This window comes from Phyllostomus hastatus, unplaced genomic scaffold (assembly GCF_019186645.2).
Source record: "Phyllostomus hastatus isolate PE091 unplaced genomic scaffold, TTU_PhHast_1.1 phas_scaffold_129, whole genome shotgun sequence".
Taxonomy (NCBI): domain Eukaryota; kingdom Metazoa; phylum Chordata; class Mammalia; order Chiroptera; family Phyllostomidae; genus Phyllostomus; species Phyllostomus hastatus.
In genome coordinates, this window is record NW_025334009.1 from 27,272,293 (window position 1) to 27,294,658 (window position 22,366).

Consider the following 22,366-nt stretch of genomic DNA (forward strand, 5'->3'; position numbering starts at 1 on the left):
ATTTTTAAATAAACTTTTTCCTCTATGACTACAGGCTCTTCTCATTGGACTGTAAGTCATTGAGATTTGGTACCTGGCATGTTAAAACTTGCTTAATAAAATGAGCGCTGAATGAATGAAAGACCTGGGGAGTTTAAAATAAACAAATATGTTTGGAGATAAACCAGAAGGAAGTTGAAGAAATCCACCTTTGTTGTCCTCTTCCTCTCTGAGGTAGAATGCCAAGAGCTTATTTACCTTAAACCATTTTTGTGAGAATAGATATGAAAGCATTCTTAAAGTAGGAAGTGCTCCTACAAATGAAGGAAGTAGTACTTTTCATTTCTGGCATCTTAATTTTGAAAGGGACTTCAAATCAGATGATACTCAGTTTTCACCAACTCAGAAATCCCATATGCTACTTTAACAACTGCTAATTTAACTTCTCTTAGGTGTGTGAAGTGTAGGAAGAGCCAGCTTTGGAGACAGATGGACTGGATTAGAATCCAGTTTTTTCCACTTCTTAGCCATGTGATTGTTATCTGTGAAATTGCAATTAAAAACCACATGGCAGGTATGTTGTTACAGCTGACTTCACATAAAGTGCACAGAACCGGCAGGTGTTCAGCTTAGCTGGGATGTTCATCCCTGCTCCATGTGAACAGCCACCTTGTCCATCTTCAGAAAAAATAATGCTAGATAAAAGGACTGTCTTACACTGAACCAGGTTTTATCTTCCTGGTTGTTATTGTTCATTGATCCGAATTCTTACCTCTAGAACTATGCAATTTGGCATCGCTTCACAATAACAATACTTTAGATACTTTGAAGCTGTCATATATTACCTGACTCATTTTCCGACAAAATGCTTTCAGCTTCTTTGACATTAGTGACATGGTTTTTAGATCAACCCTCATCCTGGCTACCCTGTTGGAATGTGTTCTCATCTCAGCACTGTTGATGTGATGTGACCTATGTCTACCAGGGGTGTCCAGCCCTTGGGCTGCATGTGGCCCAGGACGGTTATGAATGTGGATGGAGGTGGAAGAGGGTACGGGGGCGGATAAATGGTAATGGAAAAAAACAGTAAGATATTTAAAGCAAATAAAAATATGTCTCTAGAGTCCTCAGAGTATTGTTTAGTACTACCAAGTTGAGATTAATTCATAATAGTGGGAAAATTAAACTATTGAAATAAAATGCCAAGATTTAATTTTTCTGTATTGTAAATAACATGTTGGGTACCTATACACTGGCCATAACCTGCTTCCTTCCTTGCAGGCCCCCAGTTTTGTTGGGATGCCCACCTCTGTCCCTATATAGGGACTTGGAGAAGTCCCTAATTATATAAGCTAATCGTGGTAATCCTACTCTGCCTAATAGTGATTTGTTTAGAAAGGGACATGTGTGCCAACTCTGGTCAATGTCAGGGGTGTCCCACTTCTACTGCACAACAATATGTGCCTGATATGATGCCTTGATGTTTATCAGGTATTTTGTGACTGTGAAGGGAATTATCCTAAGGGCCATGCGGAATCTGACAGAGAAAAGCTGGAAAGATCCTAGGTGTCCTGTGTGATAGCATTAAGCATCTTAGATCCACCTTACTTCACTTCTTGTTATTTTTAAGTCTCTCTATTGTTTAAATCAGTTGAATGTGACATACTATTTTATTTTAGTGTAGGATAGCTCTCATAGTAAAGAACAAACATTTGATATTCTATAATGCAGAAAAGTAGTCGCTTTGTGGAAGGCCAATTATGCTGTAACGATGAGCCTAATAATTTTTAAATCTCATTAAAATTATATTGGGGTCAAAAGTTTTATAGGTATTCTGCCAATATTGAATGTTCTGATTGTGAACAAAACATACAAAAACATGATAATATAATAATGAATAACAGATTTAACTACTCAGTCAATAATGAGCTAGTTTTTAATTCCGAGAGGGACCCCTTCTTTTCATTTAAGAACTTAAAAATTGACTACATCTAAAGGAATTGACATTGTTTTACTCTGAAGTAACATTAGGTGATAAGCATGGCTTTTTACAGGTTTATCACGGGCATTAAAATCTTTATGCAAACAAATTCCATAACTGAAATACATTAAAAATACCTTTTCCTTATTTCAAGACTCGAAGCCAATAAAATTTGATAATTTTAGATAGCATTCTTTAATAAAAGGAACAAAAATATGAAAAAATGTTCTGAGTCATCACTTGAATTTTGAAATTGTTACGTTCAGTATTTTTATCTCTACCCTTCTACCGTTTAGAAAGATGTGCATCATTTTCTTTAGTATTTTCCAAATGAGAACTACTTTGAAATTGACTTGGCACATGCAGTCTCAATTTGTGCGTGAAATAACTAGCATATACTTCAGCTACTGATCTTACTGCACTTGTTGGAATTCCTGGGACATCTCATATAATTATTGGTTATAAAAGTAAACATTGGATAACTGTAGCAACGTATTTTTAAATAGAAAGTTTTCTCCCTTCAATCTTTAAGTGCAGTAACTTGAGATTGCATTTACTCCATTATGACCACATTGTAGAAACCTGAATGAATTGGAAATAACTTTTCCTCAATCTTTTTAAAAGACAGAAATTCAGCTTGTTTAAAAAAAAAAAGTTTTACCCTCTACTAATTTGTAATATTGAGCCTAAGTTGTCTTTGAGCCTAATTTGAACCTAAGTTACTGAAAGATTGTTAATTATGCAATTAGTAATGTAATTATATCTCAGAAGTGTGTTTATCCTGGGCCTGGTGGCATATAAGTCACTTGGCGGAGGTGCGGGTAGTTAACATAAATCCCACCCAAAAAATTATACTGGTAAGAGACAGATCAAAAGGGATATTTTGAAAGTAACACAACTTAAAAAAAGTGTTTTAGTCTGGTCTTCGATCCAGTCTGAATGATGAATCCTTTGCTTAATTTCAGTTTCTTCTTGAAGTAATCAAAAATTTGAAGAAAATAATCTAACTTTCAAAAATTATTTTATTGCATAAATATAGTACTACATACTTGACAACTGAGTTTTTTTCCTCCCTTTCTCTCTGTTCTGGCATAATTGGTATATTTTAGAAAACTACCTGCATTATTACATTTGGCTTAACACTTTGCTTGCATACTTTTGAGAGGACATAATTGTTTCCAGACTCAAATCTGAAAACAGTCATTTGAATATTGATTTAGACCTTAAGTTCTCATATATAACTTGAATCTGCACTCTTCTTATTCCATCTACTGTGTTAACAGAAACTCATTGTTTTCATAGGTACATCTTTCTCCAAAAGTCTTTTCAAGTGGCAACTGTTCCTTTACTCATAGCCAGGAAGTATTGATACAGCTTACAAATGCTTCTCTCATTCTCATTCATTCTGTGTATATGTGTGTGCAGTGCACGAGTGTGTTGGGAGGAGGGAGGAAAGTATAATAAGTATTTTTCTAGTCCTCCATTTACTAGTCTACCTACCTGTAAAAACCTTCCTTTTGAGGCACATGCCATCTATCTAGATGAGCCTTCTATTTCTTGTTGCTGTTGTCTGTGAAATCACACTCCTGTTTTCTACATCTGTCTCAGTCATCTAGGTGATTTCATTTCTTTGTAGATGAGATTTTGAACATCATACTTTACAGTTTAACAACCTCCACACCAATGTCCTGCCCATTTGTCTCTAACCACATAAGTCTAATAACCACCCCCCTCTTATCTTGTCTCATGTACTGAAACTACCTTCACTTCCGTAATTTTTGTTATTATCCAGCCTAGGTTCCATAACCCATTATTTTCAACTGCTAAATACTCCTACTCCTTTTCAACTTTATCCATTCTCTTCCACCAACTAATTTACCTACATCAACCTCCAACCATTTCTGAGGACAAAAGTCCTTTCTTTAACTCCAGATGATTTTTCCATCTTTCTAGATCCCCACATTTTTTCCTTGCATCTGTGTGATCTTTTTCATCCATTATTCCCCCCCCCCGCCCCCAGTTATTCTCCAGCCCTATATCTTCCCCCCTTTTTGAACAATATTATCTCTTTCAGTCCATGAACACGGGACATCTTTCCATTTATTTATGTCATTTTAAGTTTCTTTTATCTGTTTTTTAACTTTTTGTTTACACATTTTTTACCTCCTTAGTTTAAAAAGTTTTTTACTATTTTATTGTTTATGATACTATTGTAAATAAGCTTTTCTAAATTTTCTTTCCAGATAGTTAATTCTTAGACTATAGAAACACAACTGATTTTTGTTGATTTTTGTATCCTGCACCTTTACTGAATTCATTAATTTATCCTAGTGTGTGTGTGTGTGTGTGTGTGTGTGTGGTGTTAAGGGTTTTTTACATAAGATCATGTCATCTGCAAAGAAAAATAGTTTTACTTCTTCCTTTCTGATTTGGGTCCATTTATTTCTTTTTCTTGTCTAAATGATCTGGCCAGAAATTCCAATACCACATTATAAAGAAGTAGTGAGAGTGAGCATACTTGCCATGTTCCTGATCTTAGAGGAAAAGCTTTTAGTCTTTCATTGTCGAATTTGTGGGCTTTTTATATATGACCTCTATTATGTTAAGGTAATGATCTTCTATTCCTAGTTTGCTGCAAGTTTTATCATGAAAGCATGTTGAATTAAAAAAAATATTTCTGTATCTACTGAGATGACCATGTGGTTTTTAAGATTTTATCCTTCCTTCTGTTAATGTCTTGTGTCACCTCCCTTATTTTTTTTTAATCCTCACCCAAGGATATGCTTGTTGATTTTAGAGGGGGACGTACAAGGGGAGAAAGGGAGAGAGAGAAATATCAAAACGTCCATCAGTTGCTTCCCATATTCACCCTGACCAGGATAGAAACTGTAACCCATTGGTGCACAGGATGACACTCCAACTAACTGAGCCACCTGGCCAGGGCACATTACTTGATTTTTGTATGATGATTTAAGTCCCACTTGGTCATTTTGCATGATCCTTTTAATGTGCTATTGAATTTATTTTGCCAATATTTTGTTAAGGAGTTTTGCATCTATGTTCATTAGAAATATTCAAGTGTAGTATTCTTTTCTTGTAGTGTCTTTTTCCGGCTTTGGTATCAGGGTTATGCTGGCTTTATAAATGACTTTGGAAGTGTTCCTTCTCAATTTCTTGGAAGAGTTTGAGAAGGATTGGCATTATCCTTTAAATGTTTGGTAGAATTTACCAAGAAAGCCATCTCTCTGGTCCTGGGCTTTTCTTTATTAGGAGGATTTTTATTACTAATTTAGTCTCCTTGTAAGTTATACATCTGCTTAGATTTCTGTCAGTGATTTAGTAGGTTGTATGTTTCTGGAATTGATTCATTTATTCGAAGTTGCCCGATTTGTTGGCATATGTAATAGTCATGTAGTCTCTTTATGATCCTTTCCCCCCCTTTGGCATCAATTATAATGTCTCCTCTTTCATTTTAGATGTTATTTGTGAGGTTTTTTTTCATAGTCTAGCTAAAGATTTGTCAGAAAACCTTTATATTTTCATAAAGCCAACTCTTAGTTTCATTGACTCTTTCCTATTATTTTTCTATTCTCTGTTTCATTCATTTCTGCTCTAATCTGTATTATTTTCTTCCTTTTGCTGACTTTGGGCTTAGTTTGTTCTTTATCCAGCTCCTTGAGGTATTAGGTCACTTGAGATCTTTTTTAATGTAGTTGTTTATCATTGTAAAGTTTCGTCTTAGAACTACTGCTTTTGATATATCCTATAATTTTTGACATGTTATAATTCTGTTTTTATTTGTTCCAAAATACTTTCTATTTTCCCTTTTGATTTCTTCCTTGATCCATTGGTTGTTTAAGAGTGTGTTAGTTAACTTCCACGTATTTACTAATTTTCTGTATTTCCTCTGCAGTGGATTACTAATTTCATTCCCTTGTGGTCATAGAAGATATTTGGTATGATTTAAACTTGAATTTGTTAAAATTTGTCTTGTGACCTAAGATGGTATCTATCCTGCAGAGTGTTCTGTGCATGCTTAAGAAGAATGTATATTCTGCTGCTCTTGAGTAGAACGTCTGGTATATATCTGTTAAGTCCATTTCATCTATAGTGTGCAAGCTTACTGTTCTGTTGATTTTTTTGTCTAGGTGTTCTGTTCATTATTGAAGGTAGAATATTGAAGTCAGCTACTGTTATTGTATTACTATTTCTCCTTTTAATTCTGTCTATATATATATTGTTATCTTCCTGATGAATTGACCCATTTGTCATTGTATGATGTTCATTTTTGTTTGTTGTGACAGTTTTTTTAAGATGTTATTTATTTATTTTTAGAGAGGGGGGAAAGGGGAAAGAGGGAGAGAAACATCAATGTGCGAGAGATACATGGATCAGTTGCCTCTTGCACGCCACCAAATGGGGACCTGGTGTGAAACCTAGGCATGTGCTCCGATTGGGAATTGAACTGACGACCTTTCAGTTTGCAGGCTGGCGTGGATTTCTTTGAGTTCATGTTTTTGGGGTCTGTTTGGCTTCCTGGACCTGGATGTCCATTCTCTTCCTTAAATTTAGGAAGCTTTTGGCCATTATTCCTTTGAATAAGCTTTCTGGACTTCTCTCAATCTTATCTCTCAATCTTATACTATGTATAAGATTGTATTGACCACTGTAATGTATACATTGGTTTGCTTGGTGGTGTCTCATAAGTCTCTTATACTTTTCTTCATGATTTTAATTCTTTTTTTAAATTCCTGTGACTGTTTAATTGAAATAATCTTATCTTTTATATTGGTTTGCTTAATGGTGACTCGTAAGTCTCTTAAACTTTCTTCATGATTTTAATTCTTTTTTTTTTATCTGTGACTGGATAATTTGAAATAATCTGCCTTTGAGTTCACTGATTCTTTCTTGTATATGATCTACTCTGATGTTGAAGCCATTATTGAATTTTCTAGTGCCCTTATGTATTCTTCTGCTCAAGATTCCTGTTGGATTCTTTAAAAAATTTTCTGTGTTGAAATTTTTACTTTGTTCATGTATTGTTCTCCTGCTCTTAAGTGAGCACTTTTAATACTATTATTTTGAATTCTCTGCCAGGTAATTTATTTATCTCTCTTTTACCTGTATCGGTTACTGGAGCTGTATTGTCTTCTTTTTGGGGGGTAAAGTTTCTTAATTTCTTCGTTTCCTTCCTTAACTATTTGTGTTGGTATCTGTACATTAGAAAAACAGGCACATCACCCAGTCATCATGCATTGGGCTAATGTAGGGGAAGACTAACCAGTTAGCCTGACCATAGATTCTGAGAGCCATTCAAACCTTTGTACTAGTCCAATCCACTACCTTTGTTCTTAGTGACTTCAAGGCATCTGCACTATGTTGGCTCTCATCAGCACTCTGAGACAAGTGAGACAGAAGCCAGTCTCTCTGACAACCATTGGAAAAGTTGGAACATTGGACACTTTAGTCCAACTATTTCCATTCCCAGGTTAAAGCTGGGATCTGGGCTTTGGCTGCTGCTTGTTCTGTGCTGAACTGGGGAGTAGGAGGCTATGGTGAGTCCTTGTGTGCTAGTTCAAACTGCTGTCTTTGTTCTCAGTGGACCTCAAGGATCTAGAGTGTGTCAGGCCTCATCAGCGCCCTGAGACAGGTGAGATAGAAGCCATTCCTTTGGGCAACCCCCAGAAAAATTGGAATGTTGGATGCATGGTACAACTCTCTGCCTGCCAAGTGAAAAAACTGGGATCTGCTTGCTCTGCACTAAGTTGTGAGAAGGAGCTATGGTGAATACTTGCATGATAGACTGGATGGCCTTCTCTGTTGTCAGCAATCACCAAGCATCTAGAGTGTGTTGAATCCCGTACTCGGAGACAGGCAAGACAGAAGGCAGTTCCTCCACCCCCCCGCCACCCCCCACCCAATTGGAATGTTAGGTGTATGGTCTATTCCTTTACTTGCCTCCCTAAGGAGAAACTTGTTGCTGGGGATTTCTTACCAGTTGTGTGGCACTGTGCCAGAGGTAGGGAATATAGCAAAAGGGCGTGTCATATTTTACCATAGCCTTCATATATGGTTGGTTTTACACTCTGGGTTGGTTCCCAGAGTGTAGAAGTCTCTTGGCTGGTTTCTGAATTTCTCACAAAGGAAATTGGTCTGTGTACTATTGATGGATCAGTTTGTCTTTGGGCTTTCTATTCTGCTGTATTGCTGACATCACTTTACCTTTCTTAAAAAAAAAGGATTTAATTTATTTTAGAGAGAGGGGAAGAAAGGGAGAAAAATAGAGAGAAAAACTTTGATCATTTGCCTTTCAAATGTGCCCCAACTGGAGACCGAACCTTGTGCAGTCCAGGCTTGTGCGGGTGCCCTGACTGGGAGTCAGCGGGAGTCAGCTGGTGACCCTTCGCTTCACGGGACGGTGCCCCACCAACTGAGCCACACTGGGCAGCGTTCTTCCTTTTCTTTTTGAAAACCAAATTTCTTTAACTTTCAACATCTTAATCTTAAGCTTTTTTTTCTTTAACCCTTTTTGGGCTGAACATTGCCCAGTTTATTCTTTCCTCATAGCCAGACTTACTGAAAAACCTAATCTGTGGTCACTGCCATCACTTTTGTTACCTCTTTTCCATCAGTTGACCTACTCTAATGAGAAAAGGAACATAAAGTGTTAGAACTGAAAACAACTATCAAAATTACTTAATCAGTTTTATTTTCAGCAATAAAATGAAGGGTCCTAAAGAAATTAAGTAACATGCTGACAGCTAGCCAACTTATGGAATCCTAATGTACGTGGAGAGTCTTCTGAATAGTGAGGAAAATGGCATCTGTGAAGTTCATGTCCTTTGTTTCATAAGAAAATACGTTGTTGCTCTCAAGCCAGGGTTAATATTGGGATAAAATTATTAGAGGTGTGTGTGTGTTTTGAGGGAAGAGACAAAAGAAAAAGAACCAGTGAACCATTCAGAAGTATAAAGTCAATTAATGCCATTAGCTTCTAATGTTATTTTACTATACAACAGTCTAAATAGTGTTTATTGATATTATTGACTCTGGGCTACCATAAAAATCTAAACTGTTCTTTTTCTTAAGACAGTAACATAGATGGCATGTCAGGTTTCTGTCTAGAACAGCTAACCTCTTAAAAAGCTAGTCCTCATAGGTCTAAGTGCTGTACAAGGTCTAAGCCTTGTACAGTATGATATTTTCTAAATATGTATTTCCCATGCTCTGCTTTTTCTCTTTTTCTAAAGATTTTATTTGTTCATTTATTTAACATTTTTAAAAAGATTTTATTTTTATTTTTAGAGAGAGAGGAAAGAAGGGAGAAAGAGAGAAAGAAACATGGTTGTGTGAGAGCAACATAGATCAGTTGTCTTTCACACGCCCCCAACTGGGGACCTGGCCCATAAACCAGGTGTGTGTCCTGACCAGGAATTGAACCAGCAACCATTTGGTTCGCAGGCCGGCATTCAATCTACCGAGTGACACCAGCCAGGGCTATTTATTTCTTTTTGGGGGGTGGTGGGGACATCCATGTGCCAGAGAAACATCAGTTGGTTGGTTACCTCTTGCATGCACCCAACCAAGGACCTGACCTGCAAACCCAGGTGTGTGCCCTGACTGGGAACTGAACTGGTGACCTTACGCTTTGTGGTACAACTCCCATCCCATTAAGCCACACTAGTCAGGGCTGCTTTAAAAAAAAAAAAAAGATTTTATTTATCTATTTATTTATTTATTTTAGAGAGAGGAGAAAGGAGGAAAAAAGAGAACGAGGGAAACACCAATGTGAGAGAGAAACGTTGATTGGTTGCCTCTTGCACAACCCAACCAGGGGCCTGGCCCGCAACCTAGGCATGTGCCTTGACTGGGGATCGAACTGGCAACTTTTTGGTTTGTGGGATGATGTTCAACCCACTGAGCCACATCAGTCAAGACCAAAAATGGCATTTTCAGTCCACAGTTGGGAGTCTGCGAATTCAAAGAGCTGACTGTATACTTTGTTCATGACATTTTATATAGGGCACTTGAGCACCCAAGCATTTTGATATTCATGGGGGATCCTGGAACCAGTCCCCTGCAGATACCAAGGGAGGACTGAACTTTTTGAGGTCTCAAAGTTATACTCAGACTTTTGACTGCCTGGGGGTTTAGCACCCTTAATCCTGTGTTGTTTAAGCATCAACTTTTGATTTTTAAAATGTATTTCACCATTTTAAAATGAATTTACTAGAAAATTTAAAAGTACATATGTGCCTCACTTTATATTTCTGTTAGATGACACTGTCTTACTCTTTGGGTAGCTAAGTTATTATTCTTGTATTATAAATAGTTATAGTGTTTCAATCATTTTCTCCAAAATATAATCATCAAGAGTAAGTTTTGATATTTTCTGTCTAGTAGACATTCAGTGTCTTTGAGAAAGCATCGTTCCAATACAGTAGAGGAGGAAAGCATGGCAACGATGAAGTTTATGAACAGCTTAAAAGCCCCTGGGTATCTTAGAAGATGGGCAATTAGAAGGTATCTTTATATACCAGTACCAATCATATGTTCATATGTTACATTCTTGCCAGTGACCAAGCATGGCAACGATGAAGTTTATGAACAGCATAAAAGCCCCTGGGTATCTTAGAAGATGGGCAATTAGAAGGTATCTTTATATACCAGTACCAATCATATGTTCATATGTTACATTCTTGCCAGTGACCAAGTGTAGTCCAGTTGATCCTTGAACAACACGGGTTTGAACTGTGCGGGTGTCCTTTTATGTTTGTTTTTTCCCAATAAATATAGTCAGCCCTTAATATCTGTTGGTTTCACATTCAAGGGTTCAGCCACCTGTGGTTCTAAACAGTAATTTTGCATTCCCGGCAGCAGCTCGAAATATTGTTTGCCAGGGTTCCCCTGTATTCATATCCTTACCAACACGTGTTATCTCATGTTTTTGATATTCGCCATCCTCACGTGTAGGAAGTAAAATCTCACTGTCAATTGTCTTTGCATTTCCTGAACGATTAGTGATGTTGAGCACCTTTTCATGTATGTATTGTCTGGCCATTTGTATGTCTTTAGAAAATACCTAGTTAGGTCCTTTGCCCGTTTTTTAAATCATGTTGCAGTTGACCCTTGAATAACATGGGGGTTTGCTCCAGCAGTCCAAATTCCATGTATAATGTTTGACTCCACCCAAATTAATTACAGTCGTCCCTCAGTTATCCATAGGGGATTGGTTCCAGGTGCCCCCCACAGGTAGCAAAATCCTCAGATGAAGTCCTTCCATAAAATGGCATGGAAGAAGTCCCCTTTGTGTCAGTGGACTCCCAACCACAGATCAAATGTACTGTATAAGATCTGTGATTGACTGATAAATCCATGGATGCGAACCGCTAGGATATGGAAGGCCAGTTTACTTACTGAAAAAGAAAAAAAAAGACTGCATTTACATGGATCCGCACAGTTCAAGCCCATGTTGTTCAAGGATCAACTGTACATGTGTTTTTGTTGTTGAGTTGTATGAATTCCTTATATATTTTAGATAATAAACCTTAATCAGGTATATGGATTGTACATTTTGTTCCCATTTCATGGGTTGTCTTGTTATTTTGTTGATGGTTTTCTTTGCTGTGCAGAGCTTTTTAGCTCTATGTAGTCCTACTTGTTTATATTTGCTTTTGTTGCCTGTGCTTTTGGATTTACTCAAAATATTAGGTTGCATAAGGTCTTAGAAAGGGAAGAAGATATATGACGTTGTGTAATCTCTTGGAGTAATGTATATAGGAGAATGTAAACATTAATATTAAATATATGTTGAGTTGGTTGCTATTGTAATTTTGGTGAATGTTTTGAAAATATTCTTGCCAAAAGGTTATAGATTATTTCAATGTACTAGAGTTTGAGGTAGATCAAACCAGATCTCGCTATCCTTTAGGAACTTTTTCACACCCACCTAGAATTAGGCAACTTGGGGATTGTTGACACTTTGTTTTCAAATCATGAGGGTAAATGCAAAGATAGGGATTTTGGATTAAGATTTAAAACCAATTTAGATATTGAAGGGACCTTAGATACTAAATAATAAACCATCTTTGTTTTTTTAATTTGAAAACTGAAGGAGGCCCAAATTGCTTAACCTGTAGTAAGTACTAGTTGTTCAAGTCAAAACCTGGGAGTTGTTTATGAACACCTTTTTCTCCCTCAGTCCTGTATCCAGTCTCCATTGTTAATCATTTTCAGAAACTTAACTAAAAATACAAATTGTATGGCTTTGTGTACAAGGCCCTATATAATCTGAGTTTGCTTATTTTTCCAGCCACATTATTGTCCCTCACAAGTGTTTGCTCTGTCCGTGTGGACCTTCCTTTGGTTCCTTCCCCTCCAATTTTTTTCTTCTACAGTTTATCAGTTTGCAGTTATATAATATTTATTCGCATATAAGCTCTTATTAGAACAAGGATCGACTATTTAGTCATCATTTTAATTTCCTGAGCCTAGCAGAAATCCTGGCACATAGCTGATAAATAAATACAGGTAAGTGGATGAGTCACTGACTGACTAGATATTCCTGAGCTTCCACTCCCATGTATAATTTGTATAATTGTACCTACCTATGGTGATAGAGAATTCAGTGAGAATATCTGCAATAAATGTTTGTTTCCTTTTTTCTCTCAATTTTCCTTCTCTTATTTGGAATAATATAGTGGATTGTTCGAGCTATTTTCTGATCAGTTAATTGTTTCAATTACAGTTTGCATCTGGTGTTTGTAATTCAATTTGTTGAAAACTTAAGTAACTGTACTGTACTAGAGGATGGAGGGTAGGAGGGCAGGGCTAGAACAATATATACACACTGATTAAATGAAGAGTAAGATAATCACATAGAGTTAGTTTCCTCTCCAAGTAAAAGAGACTCAAAGTTGCACTGATTCAACAAGGCAGACTATTTCTCTCTAACGTAAAAGTTGGGAAGGACACAGTCCAGGGCTTTTATGGCAGTTCTGTCTCACAGTCCTCAAAGACCTAGATCCTGTTCAAGGAACTAGGATGGATATGCCATTTGTCCTTTAAGAAGTTTTCTGGAAGCCACACAACACCTCTACTGAAAATGCTGGTTGGAATTTTGTCACATGGCTCCAAGCTACAAGGGAGGCTGAGATATCTAGTGTTTGTCATAAGGCTCTGTATTTACCTAAAAACTGAATATTTTAGTAGAATGGAAAATGGTAAGATTTGATGCTGAATATAGGTAGGTCTTTGCAAAGAACACATCAGACTAATAATATGTAATCCTAATAGTGTGTTAATAATATGCAGTATATAATGTTAATGATGGAAGGGTTAATAATTTATTATTTAACCATTGTAACATACCAGTTGGGTCAAACCACTTGAGATCTTCAGGTAATATTGGTTGTCAGCCATTTCAAGTAAGTGGTCTAGCTTATATAAATACATTATAGGTAGAGAATTAAATCTGATCTTTATTTTTTATTTTTTTATTTTTTAAAGATTTTATTTACTTTTTGAGAGAGGGGAAGGGAGGGAGAATGAGAGGGAGAGAAACATCAAAGGATGGTTGGCTCTCACATGTCCCCAACTGGGGACCTGGCCCACAACCCAGGCATGTGCCCGGACTGGGAATTGAACCAGTGACACATTGGTTCTCAGGCTGGCACTCAATCCACTGAGCCACACCAGCCAGAGCTAAATCTGATCTTTAAAAGAAGTTTGAATTTATCATTTTTTTATGCTGGTGTAAATATACAGCTGACCCTTCATCAATACGGGATTGGGGTGCTGACCTTCCCTCTCCACTGAACAGTTGAAAATCTATGTATAAATTTTGTCTTCTGTTAGTAGCTTAATTAATAATAGTTTATTGTTAACCAGGGGCCTTACTGATAACATAAACAGTCAATTAACACATATTTTGTATGTCACATTTATTTATATACTGTTTTCTTGTACTAAAGTAAACTAGAGAAATGAGTAAGAAAATCACAAAGAATAGAAAATACACTTACAGTATTTATTGAAAACCCCACATATAAGTGGACCTGTGCAATTCAAACCCATGTTGTTCAAGGGTCAACTGTATAAGTGACATTTTTGCAGTGCTATACTAATCCCAAGAAATTCTGACCAATATCGTAGAAAGCAGCAATTTATTAAATTCCCCTCCTTTCTCCTTACCGTTTTCTTTTAAATCTGTTCATAAGACTTTTTCTAAAGTATGTGGACAGATGAAGTATAGTTCAGGATGATTGTTTAGTATTCTTGAACTATGAGAAATATTTCTGAAACATGGTTTGAACTCACTTCCTTACCGTCATTCAACACAAGCTTTTTATTTTTTAATACTCATAGACTATCTTGACACAGAGTAGTCACTTATTCCTGAGAAAAATATTTTATTCTGTGGATTCACAGATTTGCAAGAGATAAATTGAGCTTTGGGTTGAATCTCTATGCAGAAAGGAAAAATAATTTGTGACAAAAAAATTCCAGTGCATCAAAATTAGGAACCTAAGATAATCTTTCAGGACATTACATTTTTATCAGTAAAAGGAAGATTCACATTTCTTGATCTGTTAAGAGTAGAAGTAAGCTTTTTGATAGGATTAAAGAACAGGAGGATTATGAAGTTGTTGGAGTTGAAAAATTGTTGGTTTACTAAACATGTCATCTAATTTGGCCTAAAAGAGTAAGCGTCTCAAGAAAAAAAACACATTCCCTCAACTATTGTTGTTCTGAAAAACAACAATAGCAATAAGCAATGTTGAACTTAATTTGCACAATCTTTGACAATAACTTGTTATTTAAGTACTTGCTCCATTCCTAATTTCTTAAATACTTATTAACTCTTAAATACTCTTTTACAAGATGTGACTTTGTTGAGGTTTGGGGCCTATCTTATTTAGAAGATACAAAACAGTGCTGTTAACTTAAAAAATATGAAAATATTTATCTTTTAGTATTTTTCATCTAACTTTGATTATATAGTATATCATGGGCCAAAAGTTCTTACCCTTTCACTTTCCTGAGACTATAAAATAGTGAATCTGGAATAATAGAAAAAACCCGTAGTCCTACTTCTTGCCTAACTTTACTGCTCGCTCCCCTCAATAACAAATAGTAAAGTCTTGTCTGGTTATTGAAGTGTAAGACTAGCTTCTTGAGTCAGTCTCTTAAGAGGCCTGAGAAGGATGGGGATTTAGTAACTAACAATGGGATCCCAGCCACCAGTCTGAAACACCTCACCAGTAAGGGGAGGTTGTTGATAGCCCACTCACTGATTTCACTGGGGCTATCATTCAAATATTGAACTGTCCATAATAATGATTGTCTTTTTCACTATGAATAACACTACAAAGTATATTCTGTTAATGTTACTTAATAGATGTTGTTGAAATTATTCACAGAGAGGTTAAGTAACCTGCTTGAGTTAACAGGGTTGTGTTTGTTAGTGGGAAACTAGATTACAATACAAGCAGTTCAGCTATAAACCTGCATTCTCAGTCACTGCTACTACAGTATTTCTTCTAGATAAAAATCTCTGGAGGTTATTATTATTTTTAAGTGTGAAGAAATTTAGGCTCCAGAATTTAAGTAGCCTTGTTCAAAGGCACAATTAAAAAATAATGGAATTAGAATTTGAACTTGAGGTAGGCTGACTCATGAGCCCTTAGTTTTATCTGTCATCCAATGTCATTGTTTTATATCCGGTCAACTTCTACATTTAAGTTGCTCACCTACTAGGAGTACAAAACTCATTTTGCAGGCAATGACTCTTGTGTTTGTTGATTGAACTCTGTGTGTGTATGAATCCCCCCCATTGTGTTTTATAATTTTTGCCACTGTCTTCAAAGTCTTGTGAATAAAATAGAATTCATTTCAGTGAAATTATTTACAGGTGGAAGAAAGTGGAAGGAAACATCATGTATATAACAGTCCCTGCCCTCAGGAAGCTCGTTTTCTGCTTGGGAAAGCCCTAAGTGGAAGTTGACATAGAACAAGAAGCAGGATATCACCTTCTTAAGTTTCATTAGGTGCATTTATACATTGTCTACTTTAGAACAAGCTAAAATTACCCATAAAAAAGAATTATTTGGGGGGGGGGGACACCCAGAAGATAGAATATAGGATATTGTTACTATAGTGGTTTCATTTTCAGATATTTCAAATATCAGGATGATATTTTTTATTTAGCCACCTGGAGGTGGTTAACATCATTTTTGTATGTCAAAATATTTGCATGTCTTTAATTTGGCCTTAAACCATTTCATGTATTTAAAAATACAACTATGTAAATTGTTAGCATATTTTAGTATCTTGGTACAGTTATAACAGGGTTACAGTTTTTACATAGATTGATATTTAATAGCTTTTCTTAAATTCTTGCATTCCTGTCTATATCATGCTGGAATTTTTTTCCTCTATGTTTTCATAAGTAAACTGACTTCAACTTATGAGGTAAGACCGGCCCTGAAGTGACCATTTAAAAATAACTTGTTTGTGAATCAATACTCTCCCAATAAAATCAATTAAAAAGTTTAAAATAGATCAAATTAACTTGTTTGGGAATATTATTGCAATAAATAAAATATTCCTTCATTACCCAAACTTTTCACAACTGTTACAGGTTACCTATCTTTTGAGATCGCTTTTACAGTCTGGTATTATAGGTTGCAAAGATCTTGAGTATGTGCATACATGCACTCAGTGAAAGAAGAATAGATGGGAAAGGGCATGTGTTTGAAATTAGGCACAACTTTACTGATTTCCACGACTTTGGATAAAATACTTAATTTCTGAGTCTGTTTTTCCCTCTGTAAATAGAATGTAGCAAGGTTATTGTGAGTATTAAATGACAAAATATAGCACCCCAGCACATCATAAGTGTTCAAAATAAGTTGTATGTTTAGTAATAAAAATGCTAGTTGATAGAAGAAAAAAAGAAAGATTGAGGGGGAACCATGGCACTTTTTTTTTTTTCTGGTAATTTTTCTGTTGGGAAATAACCACATCATTGAGTAAACAAAAAAATGGGGGGGAGAAAGCCAACTATAAATTGGTAGGTTTTGCTACATATTTGTAGATTTGAGAATATTAATTTTATAGCTAAGGGAGATTCTTTGCTTTCTTTGTGTTAGCCTTTGCCTTTAACATAAATAATTCAGTAGTAAGGACTTCAAACAATTTATGTTTTAACAGATTTTAAGTCTTTATTCAATTTCTGGGTGGGAAGTATAATTATTTAATTTCTTTGATGAAAATTCAAATGGTCCATATAATTTTAGACTTAAGATTTCTGTATTATGAAATTATTTTTTTCCTTTAAAAATGACTTGATTAAATTCCACAACTTAGAAGTTGTTAGTAAATCTTAAATTTCTTTTGTTTAAACTTCTCTGCATCCTTGAAAATAACATATATCTGGTAGATTTTTAAATGGTCTTGGTAAGAGTAAAACCTTAGGTTCATGGTTTTTATATTCACATAAAATATTTCTTCATTTCTAATTCTCATATATGGATTCACTGCAGATTTTCTTAATGCAGCTGTCTTTATAGGGTTAAACATTTGCTATATTGTAACATACGAAAACAGTTAAGCTGTTTGGAGTTGTTTACTTGCTAAAACCAGTGTTAGTCAGCAGAGGCAGTACACCAGATTTCCTTGTGGCTTTTAGTGGAAAATGTTAAAAGCACACTCATTTTTCAGTTATAGAATTTTTCAGTTTGATCTGGATTAGTCACAGAACTGGCATGAGCCTTCTAATTGTAAAGGCAGTCCAAAAGCACTATTTTTTCTGCTTCTAGAGGAAGTTACATCCCAAGCAGTAGCTCAGACCTCTGGTAAGTGTAACATGTGAGCATTACTAGGCATTTCATCCTGCGGTTCTGCAGTCTTTGCTATTCAGACTGTTGCTCAGTTAGAATGCTTCTGTGGGGCCAATCCTGAGGTTCTGTACATATTTTTAAGGACCTACTCATTTGGAGGTATCAGTGGCATTTTGCAAGATCACTTGAGTACCAGGAAGGCAATCTGAAATCTACTGAAAAGGATAACTGTAGCGGTTTTCACAGTGGAAGGAAACTGTATTGGCACAGAGGCAGATGATTGAATAAAGTATTTGGCTCAAAGAAGATGCATAGTCTGCTGTTTCTTCCTCTGAATGAAGACTATTTAATGGAAGCTGTATTCATGTGGAGATCAAAGGAAACACTGGAATGATAAACTACTGGAGTTTTCGCTCGCTCACTCTCTTTTTTTAAATGAAAAGCCTGAAGCGGTAATTTGAGCTCAGATGCCTTCAGGATTCCCCGCTAACACCATTTCTGCCTGGTGCCTGTGCCCTTTTGCTGGAGCAGCCACAGACAACTGCCTGATGAAGAAAGAATGAACGCTCTGCCTTGCTTATGCTATCGATGGGAATAAGGCTATCTGTGTTTCTTCTATTATACAGAATATCTGGATTAATCAAGCTGTATTCTAGTACCAAGAGTCCTATTGTCTCTTGTGGTCTGACTCATCGAATGTAAATGCACTGCAGCTTTGCTATTAATGCAGAGTGTTTTTTTTTCCCTTCCCAAACACAGAAAGAATTGTCAGCCTCTGAGCTGCATTTTAAGAATTTGTGCTGAGCTCTAGATGTTTTGTTTTGTTTTTCTGGATAGTACCTGCATGAAGCCAATGAAGCCGAAGAAATGAAGACAAATTAGAAGTGGAAACAGAATAGTGAGATTTTATTTTTTATTTTCAATTGTAAGCAAGCCAGCTACTGGTAACTATATGACCTTGCAGGCAAGAGTGGGTATAGCTGTAATTATCTCTGCCACCGCAGTTGTTTCTCATTTCATTCCGCATCGCGTGGTGTTGTTACCCAACACAATGATCTTTTTATGCAAGTAAATTTCTGTGAGACAGAAATTTTGGTAGAGAAAAGATACTTTTATGTGAGCTTGTACTGGACTCATTTTTAGTTAATTGACATATTGATGTGAAATTTCTTTTAAGTATTGCAATAACCCAACAGAAAATAACAGAATTTTGTTAGTTTTAGGAAGCTGTAAGTTATGTAGTCATAATTTTAAACTTCAGTTTTTCCAGTAGTACTTATTAACTTTAAAAAACCAGCTGCTCTGTACAGAGAATGGTTCTAAGTGTCATCAGAACAGGAGGAAAAACTACTTGGGCTCTTCCAACTGTGACTTTTATCACATAGCTTGGAATTTAGTATTTTAGAAGAGCGAATGAGTCGAGTGTGTATTGTTGTTTTGGAGGAGGTAGAAGATGAATCTCCTGCATTCATTTCTAAATTGCCACAGGAAAGTAAATCCCTACATGCTCCACCTTCTGGAAATGTATTGGTAAGATATGAGAGTTTATATGTTTACTGTATTCTACTGAAGTAGGGTAAATTTTATGTTTAAGAATAAGCATAAGTTTCCACTAGTTTCATTAAAAACCAGAGTCAAAGCAATATAGTTGTATAAATACAATGCAATATTATATATAAAATGTGTACATTTCTGATTTTTACTTTTTCAGATGTTTAGATAACACTTCAGATTTTAAATACTCTTAATCTCTTTAAAAAACTTTAAAAATAATTTGAGAATAGTAGTTATGGCAACTACGTTTCTGTTTTCATTTTGTGGTTTTAAAAACTGATGTAACAAGAATGAGAAACTCTGTGTTTTAGGAAAGGTTGACTGCTGCCAGCAACACCGAGACACAGACTTTTTCTGTAATGAATTTTGTGTATTTACATGCAAGGCTTTCATAGGAAAAGAATCAGACTTTATTCTTAACCTTATTTTTAATGCTGTTGTTAATTGGCTTCTTGTTTGACTGGTATAATATGATACCTTATCAGAGAGGCTGTGTCGTTGATTAATTGTTATATTTAGACTTGCACGTGTTTGTCTCTTCATGTTATTCAGGTATACAGTATTTTTTGGTCTTTGAATAGTAGTGGTTTTCATAAAGTGCCAGCTTTTCTTTCTTTATATTTATATCTTTATACATGTAATGCAGACCCATGCAAGTTACTTGATGCCACAAACAGAACTTTTCAAAGAAGCCTTCTCTCCTGGGCCTCAGCGTTGACTGGAAACTGCTTGTTTGACAAGTTATGTCCCACAAGTAGAGGCTGAGGTGTCACCCTCGTATTGTAATGGGCAGAAACTCTCTTTTTACTGTATATATAAACAAAAGGCTTGCACTTTAATTATACCACCTAATTTTGGTCATTTTGAATTGATTTTTTAAAATTAGGCCTACCCTTCCCCCCCAAGGAGGAATCCTGTGTTTTGATGTGATTTGACTTCATGACACTTTTAGTTAATGTCGAAAACCAAATGATCATTATTGCTATAGGGAAGAAAAATTTTAGGTTTAAAAGTTACATGGAAATATCTTTAGAATCATCCATGTGCTGTGATTAATGTTTTTATTACTCTCTTATATTTTAGCCATCACTGGTGCAAGCTATATTTAATGGAGATCCTGATGAAGTTCGAGCACTAATATTTAAGAAAGAAGATGTTAACTTCCAGGTAAACAATTGATTCACTGATACCTGTCTTTAAGCCTCCTTTTAAAAACTCTTAAGAGTTATGATTTTGTTTAAAAGACATAACACAATTCTGTAATAGTTTTAAATGAGGTTAGAAGCTTCTTGAGGCAAAAAGGGAAGGAACTGGCCATGTTTTCAGGGTAATGACTAAAATACAAGAGAATTAGGAGCCAGTGAGGGGCCATTGTTCCCCTAGCTTTTTACTTTAAAAATTTTAGCAGAAATGTTCAAAAATTACTCTGAATATATTTTGTCACATTTACTTTCTTATATTTACATAGATTATGTATATTTTTTACACACATACATATATATTCTGCTGAATGCCATTTGAAAGTAACTTGCAGACATTTTGACACTTCATTGTTCATTACTTGTATACATTTCAGGCTAGGGTTCTCTTTTGTGAACTCAAAATAAAAGACATTTTTATTAAGTTTATAATATATTTAACTTGATTATAAGATCAGTTTTTCCTCCTAAATAATCCTGGCAAGCATTATACACAAAGACTCATCTGTTTAAGTTTCTCAGTAAAGAAAGACATATTGTTTGAAAAGTCTGCAAATTTAAAGATATAGTGTTTAACATTCAGAACTGGAATGAGGGCAAGTTTTAGAGAGATTAGGTATATAAATAATTTCCTTTCTGTATATGTTTTCCTGTGGCTATTAGTTTCTTTAATTTACTAAATTGAGGCTGAAGATATATAATGTACTGTAATATCAAATTCGTCAATGTATATATATTTACTTTAAACACTTTTTCAGTACATTTTTCATAATTTAGTCCTCTGAATTATGGAGGGGTGGGGGAAGGTCGTGATTCATAAAGTCACTATAGCAACACTAAAACAGATGACCTAGAAAAGGATTGGTAATTCTAAGAAAACCCACCCTGAAAGGTCATCTTGAACTCTCATCTTTCTTCTATTCTTTCATACAACGTTAATGTGACCACTTAATGTTAAGTAGATATAAAAAGTACTTATCTTATTTTTAAAAGGTGGATTAATTTTCTTAGTTTAAATGAAGTTCTTGGTCACTTTACCTAATGGAGATATCGTGGAGAGTCTACTTTTCTTAGGATAGAAAATACAGACTTAAAGGAGGGAAATAGCTTACTGCTCTGTTTAACTCTAGTTGTGTGTGTGTGTGTGTGAGTTTTAAATAGTACTAACATATCTTATCTTGGTGAGAAGGATTGAACTCTAATCCTACTTATGACAATGATTAATTTGTCCATCATTACAAGTCTTGTTATAGCCAACACTGCTGTTCTCCCATGTTAATTAAATTATGCTAACTTTAAAAAATTTTATTCAGAATCCTTTTTGAGCATCAGTTATTATGCTCTGATGGCCTTGGAAGCTATTATTTATGTTATAGCTAGTGTGTTACTTCTCTGCTCCCTAACTTTTATGATTTTTAGCCTGTACTTACAGATTCCTTTCTTTACTTACTTTTAATCATCATTCCTTAACATCTCGTAGCTTGTTCCCTTGTTCCCAAACCTGGGTCAGAATTAAAAGGTTGGTTATATGGTATTTCAGATCAGTAGCCCTTCTTGAAGGTGACTCTTTGGTTGCCTTCAGTGATTCATGGGTTTTTGACAAAAATTTTTACGGTTGCTTTTAGGCCTTTACTCTTATGACTCAGTAGTTTAGAATATTGCCATAATTACAAGATTTGTTAACTCTTTGGCCATTCTTCTAATTCATGATGGTACATTTTTTTCTTTTTCTGTTTTTGTCCTCTGTGGTAAGGAATCAGATGGCGTTTTAAGAGATGTATTTTAAATTTCTACTGTTTTGTCATGTAATA

General features: G+C 35.4%; 1 protein-coding gene across 9 annotated transcripts in view; it reads left to right on the top strand.

Annotated features, from left to right (window-relative positions):
- ANKRD28 (ankyrin repeat domain 28) overlaps positions 1–22,366 on the top strand; it is a 177,224-nt gene that overhangs the window by 51,823 nt on the left and 103,035 nt on the right. For 7 of the 9 annotated variants that reach the window (XM_045856627.1, XM_045856629.1, XM_045856630.1 and 4 more), the window contains one exon: positions 20,440–20,523. In XM_045856627.1, the coding sequence (XP_045712583.1) occupies positions 20,440–20,523 (84 nt within the window). Of the gene's footprint in view, positions 1–18,293; positions 19,333–20,439; positions 20,524–22,366 lie in introns of those variants that run through there. The other 2 variants (XM_045856623.1, XM_045856631.1) reach the window with 2 other exon arrangements.